At 49.6% G+C, this 10,688-nt stretch overlaps 1 protein-coding gene across 1 annotated transcript in view; it reads left to right on the top strand.

Annotated features, from left to right (window-relative positions):
• The window catches only part of LOC118158769 (olfactory receptor 14A16-like), a gene marked incomplete at its 5' end in the record, with an annotated part of 9,251 nt that extends 540 nt beyond the window's left edge, over positions 1-8,711 (top strand). Inside the window, 2 exons of the mRNA XM_035313451.1 lie at positions 703-710; positions 7,747-8,711. Coding sequence (XP_035169342.1) covers positions 703-710; positions 7,747-8,711 — 973 coding nt within the window. The remainder of the gene's footprint in view (positions 1-702; positions 711-7,746) is intronic.
• Between the last annotated feature and the right edge of the window lie 1,977 nt (positions 8,712-10,688).

The raw sequence follows: 10,688 nt of genomic DNA, 5'->3' as shown, positions 1-10,688 counted from the left end.
AAAAAAAAATCATGGGTTGAGATAAGGATAATTTAATTAAAGGAAAAATTATTGTTAAGGTACAGTTCTTTTTAAGGGAAAATGAATAATTTAACTACAGGGAAAACAAAACAAAACAAACAAAACAAACCCCAAACCACCAAAACCAAAAAACAGCAAGCAAAGGCTGTGTGGAAGCACAGAGAGAAAGGAAAGAAACTATTCTCTACTTCCCACCAACAAGCGATGCTTGAATACATCTTTGAAGCAAGGCTTCAATATGTGCAGCTGTTGTTCGGGAGGACATTTTCATAATGAGCTCTCCCCTCCCGTCTCCTTCCCTTTTTCCACCTTTTATAGCTGAGTGTGACATCATATGGCATGGAATAATCCTTTGGTTGGTTTAGGTCAGGTGCCCTGCTGACGTCTCCTCCCCACCTCTTACCCACCCGCAGCCTGCTGGTTCTTAGGGGTTGGAGGGAGTCCTGATGCGGTACCAGCACTGCTCAGCAGTAGACACAACCCTGGTGTGAGAGTAGTGCTGTTCTACCTACACGTGCACAGCACAGCACTGTGGGGGCTGCTGTAGGGAAAGTTAACTCCATCTCAGCCAGACCCAGGACAACCTCCACCCCCTTTTCCATAACATTAGTGTTACACTTAGGTCCCACATACTTTAGTATGTCAGTATTCTCATCACCATTGTTCCTTGTCCTTTAACAGATTGATAGGTAGGTGCATCTGTTCATTCTATAGGTCTTTCTCAGAAAATGTTCATGAGAACTGGTGATGATTCATCTTCCAAAGTGGTCACTCAGGGCAGGCAGAGTTGCATATCTGGACACCAGCAGCCCAGATAGGTTTACCTCTGTGCTGTAGTTGCTCTGTTTCCATTGCTGCAACCACCCCCACAGGGCATTGGCCACCATCCATGAGAAGGTGTAGATATACAGAACTGGCCGTTTTTCTCTTTCGGCTGTCTAGGGCCAGTTGTATGGCTTTCACTTCTGCATAGTGACTCAACTTGCCTTCCCCTTCCATGGCCTCCACAACTCGTCGTGTGGGACTCCACACAGCAGCTTTCCATTTCCGATGGCTCCCTACCACACGACAGGATCCGTCAGTGAACAACACATACTGCTTTCTAGCTTCTGGCAACTCAATACATGGTGGTGCCTCTTCAGCATGAGTTACCTCTTCTGTTGGTACTCCAAATCCCTGCCCTCTGGCCAGTCCATGATCTCTTTCAGGATTCCTGGGCAATTGGGTTTCCATATGAGCCCACTGTGTAGTTAACGCTTCCCACTTACTCCTCGTAGCATCATTCTCGTGGTGTGGAGTGGGAATTTTCCCTTTGAACATCCAATGTAACACGGGTAGCCGTGGTACCAAGAGGAGCTGTGCTTCTGTACGCACAACTTCTGAAGCACCACAAACCCCCTCATATTCTGTTAGTATCTCCTTTTCAGTTGGGGTGTAATAGGCTTCTAATTCTCCATAACCCCAGCTCCAGAAACCCAGAGGTCAACCTCGAGTTTCTTCTGGGGATTTCTGCCAGAGGCTCCAGGTGAGGCCGTACTCCCCAGCTGCAGCGTAAAGTAGGTTTTGCACAGCTGGTCCGGTACGGACAGGCCCAAGGGCTACTGCACGAGCTATTTCTTGTTTGATGTGTTCCAAGGCCTGTTGTTGCTCGGGGCTCCACTTGAAACAGTTACTTGTTCAAGTCACTCAATATAGAGGATTCACAAGCTGACTGTAGCTTGGAACATGTATTCATCCAGCGTCCCACAAGGCCTAGGAAAGCTTGCATTTCTGTTTTGGTAGTTGGTGGAGACATAGCCGTTATTTTGTTGATAACATCAATCAGAATATGGCAAGGTCCATCCTGCCATTTGACCCCCAAGAACTGCATTTCCTCTGCAGGTCCCTTTGGGATGGGGAAGATGCTAAAACTTATCCAAATTAATATTTAACTACATATTTGGTAAAATATCCTAATTATTGGGGATGGAGATGAGAACCTTATGAGAAGCAGATGTCAAAAGGAAGATATCGCTCTAGGCCAAGGGATGAGGGAAGAACGAACAACTCGTTAGGGAAGGATGAACCACATGTTGGCAGGAATCAAGGCCAAGATAAGCCAAAAAGGCCTAACTACTGTCCATCAGAAGGTCAAAGTCCAGAAAGATAAAAAGTTTAACATCCTCTTCCTCCTTGCCTTCATCCTGAAAGACCCCTGCCAATGCCCACCAGGCTACATTGCGCAGGAGCAACTGGAAGGAGCTAAGGGCAGCAAGTATGTTCCGTTTGTGAAAAACTCCTTCTGCTGTGTTGCCCCAAGCGAGGATGTCATCAATGTACTGCAGGTGTTGAGGAGCTCCCCCTTGTTCCAGTGCAGACTGGATCCATCTGTGGCAAACGGTAGGGCTGTATTTCCCCTGGGGCAGTCAATACCAGGTGTACTGGATGCCCCTCCAAGTGCAAGTAAACTCTGGTCTCCATGCTGCTGCCAAAGGGAAGGAGAAAATGCATTAGCGATATCAGTTGTGGCATACCATTTGGCTGCCTTTGACTCCAGCTTTGACTTTCATTATATCGGAGGATCTGTCTCACCTCTGTTGGCTACTCTGTTCCGGAGTATTAGACTGCTCTATACTCGCTTGGCTATTCTATTCTGTTACTATGGAAGCCTCCTGCAGGAATGGTTAGGGCAGATAATTGGAAGCCATGATTACAGATAGTCAAAGGAACTGTGCTGAGAAAAGTCTCTGTTTTGGTGAAGCAGAAGGCCAAGGGCTGACCCCAGCCACTGGGAGGGGAGATCGTGCACCCCCAGCACCTCCATGTCTCACTCAGGGCTCTTCCTGGAGCCTGTGGGGTAGGGGGTGATGTCCATAACATCATGTGAAGGACAATGTTATGACACCTCCCAGCGTTTTCACATGGTTGAAAGGAGAATATATGGTCCCAATGCCATGCGTATAACCCGTCTCCTCATAAGCCGAGACTGCAGGGACAAAGATGTCAGTGCTGCTGTGGCCTTCCATTCTTGTCAGAGCCCTCTGCCTTCTCCTCTGCGGGCTTTCCCATGCTGTCGCACACTTCTCTGAAGGCTGCAGACAGCCACTTCTCTTCCCCACCTTACTCTCACTCTGCTATTCCCAGGATTTCACTGATGCCTCTCGACTCTTGGAAGATGTTCCTTCAAACACAAGGGCATGGGCTGATCCAAACTCCCTCTGGGTGACCTCTGGACCCACAGCACCAGTGCCAGTGCCTCACCTCTAAGTCAAGAATTTCATCTGACTATCTACTCTAAATCTACCCTCTTTAAGTTTAAAACCATTCCCTTTGTCCTATCATCGAATCATGGAAATCATAGAAACACCAAGTTGGAAAGGACCTACAAGATCATTTAGTCCAACCATCCTATCACTAATACTACCCACTAAGCTACTAAATCCTATCTCGTAGCACCTTGTCCTGGTGCTTCTTGAACACTGTGAGGGTCGGTGACTCCACCACCTCCCTGGGCAGACCATTCCAGTGCCTGACTACTCTTTGGGAGAAAAAGTTTGTTGTGATACCTAATCTAAATCTCCCCAGGCACAACTTGTGGCCATTTCCTCAAGTCCTATCATTAGTTATCTGAGAGAAGAGGCTGATCCCTGCCTCATCACAACCTCTCTTCAGCAAGTTGTACAGTGCAATAAAGTTTCCCCTGAGCCTCATCTTCTCCAGACTAAACAATCCCAGTTCCCTCAGCCGCTCCTCATAAGCCTTGTACTCCACACCTCTCAACACTTTGGTTGCCCTTCTCTGGACACACTCCAGAGCCTCAATGTCTTTCCTGTCGTGAGGGGCCCAAAACTGAACACAGTACTCGAGGTGTGGCTTCACCAGAGCCTAGTACAGGGGGAGGTACTGTGCTGGCTGCACTATTTCTAATTCAGGCCAGGATGCCATTGGCCTTCTTAGCCACCTGGGCACATGGCTGGCTCATGTTCAGCTGAGTATGGATCAACACTCCCAGGTCCTTTTCCTTTTCACAGTCTTCTAGCCCCTCTGCCCCAAGCCTAGAGCGTTGCATGGAGTTATTGTGGCCAAATTGCAGGGCCCTGCCCTTGGCCTTGTTCAACCTCATCCCATTCACCTCAAGCCAGCCATCCAGCCTATCCAGGTCCCTCTGAAGGGCCACCTACAGATCCTCATGCAGATTGACACTACCTCCCAACTTGGTGTCATTGGCAGATTTACTGAGGGTACACTCAATCCCCTCCTCTAGGTCATCAATAAAGACACTAAACAAGACAGGTGCCGGTACCAACACCTGGGGGACCCCACTTGTGACAGGATGCCAGTTGGACTAACCAAAAATCTTGGCTAAAATCTCTGAGGAGAGCCTTTATGGGCTTCGTATGGACAACGATGGCAGTGTCATAGATAATCACAAAATCCTGGGATCATAGAATCATAGAATTTCTGGGGTTGGAAGAGACCTTAAAGATCATCTTATTCCAACAGCCCTGCTGTGGGCAGGGACCCCTCGTCCTACACCTGATTGCTCAAAAATCGATCTAACCTGTCCTTGAACACTTCCAGGATTGGGACATTCCCAGCTCTTCCAGGCAAGCTGTTCCAGTGCCTCACCATCCCCAGAGTAAAGAGTTTAAGAGTTGCTGATCACAGTGTCAATGTTTTGCATCTCAGGTCTGTTGTGCTTCTTTTCAAAAACGTGTTGTATAGCACATTACTTACTGCACGTGTTCCCGTTGTGCTGTTTATCATGTCTGTGGCTGGTTACAGTTATTTTGCTATGTTGTGTAACACTGGCTTGTGATTCTATAGAATTACTGGTCACGAGACCAATCTGTTATTTGTACTGAGCATTGCCGTCACCTCCATACCTCAGGAGCCATCACTTAGAAACTTAAGAATGACACTGTTGACCTTTTTGCTTTAGGGAGCTGATCTAGGGGGAGAAAAGGGAGGGACATTTCTCCACTTCTTCACTCTCCCTTTCTCTCTCAGCTCCCCCTTCTCCTCCAGGCTAAAGACACTAGCTCTACAAAGCTTTGAATATCCATGAGGTGGTGCTATTGTGATGTCTCCTGAATGGGTTTCAACTTTTGTTTAAGGATAACCAACTAGTTAAGCATGCCCTCCAGAGACCTGCCCCAAGGCAGGAGAGTTAGGAGTGGCAGGGAGCATGGGAGGCTATGGGCAGGCACCTAGATCAGCGGACACTTCCAATGCTTTGGAACTTCACCTCTGAGCACATGCAGAATCCTTAAAAATGGGTGAAATGCTTGAGAAGGAGGTGTTATCACCTTGGCAGTTTTAAAGGGACACAAATCAGTGGAATGTGCTGGGACTTGGTCTGTGCTTCCTGAGCGTCAGTCAGTGCCACTCCAACCCCTGTGACAGGCCCTGCAGCTACTCCAACACTTCTGCCATGTCCTACAGCCACTGCAGCCCCTGCCACAGGCCCCAGCTCGAGTGTGGGGACTAGGCCAGACCCCCCAGGTCAGGTCTTGCTAGGCCAGAGTACCAACCTGGGCCAGTATCAGGTGCCTCTCTCTGCAGGAGAAAACAATGGGTGTGAAAATCAGGTTCCTTAGAATGGAGAAGAAGTACTACCCAGAAAAGAAAGGAGGGAGAAGAATGGTGATTTATGAAACCTTGACATAGACTTCCCCACAAGAGGGTATTTCAAAGATCCAAAAGGGTACAGGTGGGGTTATGGCATAGCTGCCTTGGAGACAGAGGATATCAAAGAGTTGTCTACCTTGCCCAGTCTCTGGGAGGACACTTCCATTTGCGGAGGTGTTGAGGGTCAAAGAAGAGCAGGCGCAGATGGTTCCCACAATGTTCTACCAGTTGGGGACAGGCTGGACATCAGTCAGTAATGAGTAATTGCACTGTGCATGTACACAACTTACTTTGTACATAATTTGCTTTGGACATAATAATAATAATAATTATTATTACTTCTCTTTCCTTTCAGTCCTTTAAAATGCCCTTATCTCAACACAGAAGTTTTTGCGGGGTGAGTGTGAGCTAACTGCTCTGTGGTGCTGAGCTGCGGGCCAGGTTAAAGCATAACATGTTTGACAACCACATAAATCAGCCCTTGGAAAAGTCATCTCTCCTGTGTTCAGAGAAGAACAATTGGTGATGACTTTGGTCTGCTCCAAACAGCACACCCCAGCAGAGACGCTGCTGCCTTCAGGAGCTGTCAGCCCTGAGGCCTTGGGGACACCTTGAGGGAGCTCAAGGGCACAGAGCAAACGATGCCATGGTTGGGTGCTGTGCTGCTGAGCTGGGCCGGGCTCCTGGGCCCAAGGGGAGGCTGGGGGCTCTGACTGCAGGTGGCATGGGGAGAGGAGAGGAATAAGGTCTTGGAGGCAGTGAGGAGGGCAACAACAGAGGGCAGCGAGTGGCAGGACACATCTGCAGACTCTTGGCACCGTGAGTCTCTGGCAGCAGGGCCATGCAGCTGCTTCTACAGCTGGCACATCCGATGCCTGATACAGCATCTGTCCAGATTGTTCTCTCTGGTTATGCAGTGCTTTAGAGAATGGCGTTTCTGAGGGGGCATTTCAAGAGGAAGACCGAGGCTTGGTTTATCTGAAGGGGAAGGCTTCTTCTGCAGTCTGTGCTTTCAGCTTCCTGCAGTGGAGGGGAGGCAGGGTTCATGGTCATGGCTTGTCAGGATTGTGCAGGAGACTGAGACTCCTGGAGCATTGCATTGAGAAATCAGTATGTCAGTGATGAAATTTGGAAAGTACCTTCCCAAACCTCATCTCACAGACTGCACCAACATCATAGTGTGGTCCTCTCAGGTTGGATCCAAGCTGATCTTTAGGAGCTACAACTCCCTGATCCCCCCTGTCTTGGGGAGGTGTCTTCAGGCCAAAGCAGAGCACACAGCATTGGCAATGTGCATGAGCTGCCTCCTGTGCAGGCAGAGCTGCAGCACAGGAGGGTGTGCTGAGTGTCCGTCTGTCCCTCCCTGGCCTTGCCTCCCCTGGCAGCAGCACGCTGCCATTCCTCCTGGCTTCTGCACCTGGCCGTGCTGCTGCTGGTCTTGTTTCCAGGCTGGCTGGGGATGGGGGTTTCACATGCCCATGGAGTGAGCCCTTGGTTTGCTTGAGGAAGGGGAGTACAGGGACAGGGTGAGGGGTCTGGAGATGGGCACTTTGAGACGGGATTCTTCTGCTCTCAGCAGTGTCCAGGTTAGTTTCAGGCAAACATATGAGTGCAATTGTCCTCAAAGAGACACCAGCACAGAGCACTTGACACTAGGACTGACAGACAGACTCCATGTGCTCTCTAAAGGACACTGCACTAAGGACACTGTCCCTTTGATGATCCACAAGGTTTTACCTTGAATAAAGGAGAAATTCTTAGGATCTATGCCTTGTAATCAACCTTCAGGTGTGGTGGGGCAGTAAGAACAAGAGAGACAAAAATAGAAATCCCTACATGACCTTTCCCACTTTCTTTAGGGCAGGACTGACTCCCGCATGGCCCACAGAGAGTCCCCTTCTCTCAGTGAAACCCTCAAGCACCATCAGTCAGAAGTCATGAAAGGGAGCTGCCAGAAGTCTGAATGGAAGTGGAGAATTGTTTGGGAGGGATTCAATGAAAAGTGGAATGAGTTTTCTCCTGAAATGAGAAATGGGGGCCTAACTGAAAAATGGAAATATTTTTTCTAAGATAACTCTGTTGTAAAATATCAGTGTTTTTCTGTTCCTTGGGCAGGAACCCATACCCAGAAACAGCAAATGCCCAACATCAGCTCTGTGAGCAAGTTCCTCCTGCTGGCATTTGCAGACTCACGGGAGCTGCAGCTCCTGCACTTCGTGCTCTTCCTGGGCATCTACCTGGCTGCCCTCCTGGGCAACGGCCTCATCGTCACCGCCGTAGCCTGCAACCACCACCTCCACACTCCCATGTACTTCTTCCTCTTCAACCTCGCCATCCTGGACCTGGGATCCATCTCCACCACTCTCCCCAAAGCCATGGCCAATTCTCTCTGGAACACTAGGGCCATCTCCTATCAAGGATGTGCTGCACAAATTCTCTTTTCACTCTTCTTGTTTGGAGCAGAATATTGCCTTCTCACCGTCATGGCCTACGACCGCTACGTTGCCATCTGCAAGCCCCTGCACTACGGGAGCCTCCTGGGCAGCAGAGCTTGTGTCCAGATGGCAGCAGCTGCCTGGGGCAGTGGCTTTCTCAATGCTATCCTGCACACGGCCACTACATTTTCCCTGCCCCTCTGCCAAGGCAATGCTGTGGACCAGTTCTTCTGTGAGATCCCCCAGATCCTCAAGCTCTCCTGCTCAGATGCATATCTCAGGGAAGTTGGAGTAGTTGTGTTTAGTGTTTCTGTATTATTTGCTTGTTCTATTTTCATTGTTATTTCTTATATTCAGATCTTCAGGGTCGTGCTGAGGGTCCCCTCTGAGCATGGACAGCACAAAGCCTTTTCCACGTGCCTCCCTCACCTGGCCGTGGTCTCCCTCTTTATCAGCACTGTCATGTTTGCCTACCTGAAGCCCTCCTCCATCTCTTCCCCATCCCTGGACATGGTGGTGGCAGTTCTGTACTCGGTGGTGCCTCCAGCAGTGAACCCCCTCATCTACAGCATGAGGAACCAGGAACTAAGGGATGCGGTGAGGACATTGCTTGAATACACAATTCTTCAGCATGTTCAGCTATAAGAAGAAGCCTACAATCAGAAATTTCAGCTTTTCTCAGAAAGCTTTTACATATTTTTAATTATCTATCTGTACTATTATTTTCTCTATTTCTTTCAGATTTATAAAATATTATCCTTAGCCTCCTACACGTTAATTATTTTCTGATAGAACACTGCTTCCTGTGTAGATAAACCCAATAAGGAAGTCATCAGAAATTCATTGTTATCAGCTGCTGCCTCTTGCCATCTCCTCTGGAGCTGGGGGAGCAGCCCCAGCATGCAGGAGGGGCTCAGGGCCAACAGCCCAGCTGCCCGGTGGCCCTCGGGGCTGCCCCTCACTGCCCGCTGGGCTCTGCCTCTCTGCTGCCTTTGGGTTGGGGCTGCTGCTTCCCTGGAGCCATGGCCATGGCCAGCAGCAGGACGTGGCCTTTTCACTGCTGCTCTCCTTTGCCTTCCACTTTGTTTCCTTGTGCTCTTGTATCTCTGTTAGTGTTGAGGTCTCCTATGCCTCGATGACAGTCCTGTTGTCTCTGCGGTGACATCCCTGTGGCTGCAGGCAGCAGCAGGCACTGTGCAGCCCTGGGTCACAGCTGCCTCCCTGCTAGCAGCACAGTAACAAAAGGGGCTGCTCAGGGCAAACCCAGAAGCCTCGACACCTCCTCCAAATGTGCAATCAGGAATAGAGCCAAGGGGTTGCTCCCTGCTGGGGTTCGTCATGGAGTGAAGAACACGGGCTGAAAGTCCCAGGGTGGTCTGTGAGGGACCAAGGGCAGGACTAAGAGCCAGCTTTATGACAGCCCTTACCACAGCAGACAGCAACTGCTCTTGGACTCAACTGCACAGGAATGTGCCACTGCCTTGGGGCTGATGGCCAATGCCAGCCTGGAGAGGCAGCTGGAGCTGCCAGGAGATGTCAGGGGAACCCAGGCACAATGTGCTCCATGAGAAGTGAATAGAACCTCATTAAATGAGTGACCATCCACAGAATCTTTTAGGGGAAAAGCAAATCGGAGGTGTGCAGGGGCTAAGGAGGGCTCTGCAATGCCAGGGGAGGTGCTGAAGAGCCAGCAGGTGAAGGCATATAAGACTGCAGAAGAATTGAGGAGACCCTATTTAAAGCCCTGCGGGCCACATCTGCTCATCCTTCAGGGCTGCTTTCAGTTTTCTACACAAAGGCGGCCACTGCCTCCAAGATGCCTCTGGGAAAACCAAGCATGCATAAAGGCCTGGAAAAAAGTTACCCTGGATCCGGAGGAGCCATTCTGGAGCCAAAACTTGTAGGCAGGACGCACGTGTCTGCGGTGGGGCAGAGCTGATGGGCACATGGTGAAGGGTGCTCCTGCAGACCTTGGTGCCCCTCTCCCTGCTGGCTTAGGAGCTGCTTCTTTCTCAGGAACAGAGGAGCCAACACAGGTGAGACAGCTACTCTGAGTTCATGAAAGCCATCAGAAAGCTGCCCCTGAGAAGATGACTGATATGGGGAAGTCACGAGAAGCCTGGCCAGGAGAGATGGGAGATTTGAGGGAGGATAGGGAAGCTTGGACAGCAGAAGATAATGATTGTGAAGAGGTAAGAATGTTCAGGTAGTGCTGATCCTGCAGTAAAGCTGACTTAAATCAGTCATGTAGGGCCTTGACCTATTTTAACCTGTAACATTAACACCTACACCTAAATGCTATTCCACACCCTGACAGGAATCCACTGTTTGACCACAATACCCTTGAAGCCAAATCTAGTCCGTAGCCCCATTACATTACCCTTACTCTCTTGCTCACTTTCATCCCTCCCCTTAACACTACCATTAAAATGCTCTATACAGCCCTCGACTTCTTGCAGACCTAAACAAAACCCTAAAACAAAGAACTTGCACATACCCTACCCACAGACCCGACAGCCCAAGCTGAACAACAAACTCTCCCACTCCACATTTGCTTAATCTCTAACCCAGAAAGGTGAGCCCTAATCCCATCCATGAATAATTAACATCCAAAAACCCTGT

This window comes from Oxyura jamaicensis, unplaced genomic scaffold, assembly GCF_011077185.1.
Source record: "Oxyura jamaicensis isolate SHBP4307 breed ruddy duck unplaced genomic scaffold, BPBGC_Ojam_1.0 oxyUn_random_OJ135, whole genome shotgun sequence".
NCBI lineage: Eukaryota > Metazoa > Chordata > Aves > Anseriformes > Anatidae > Oxyura > Oxyura jamaicensis.
This window is presented reverse-complemented; position numbering and strand designations above follow the sequence as displayed.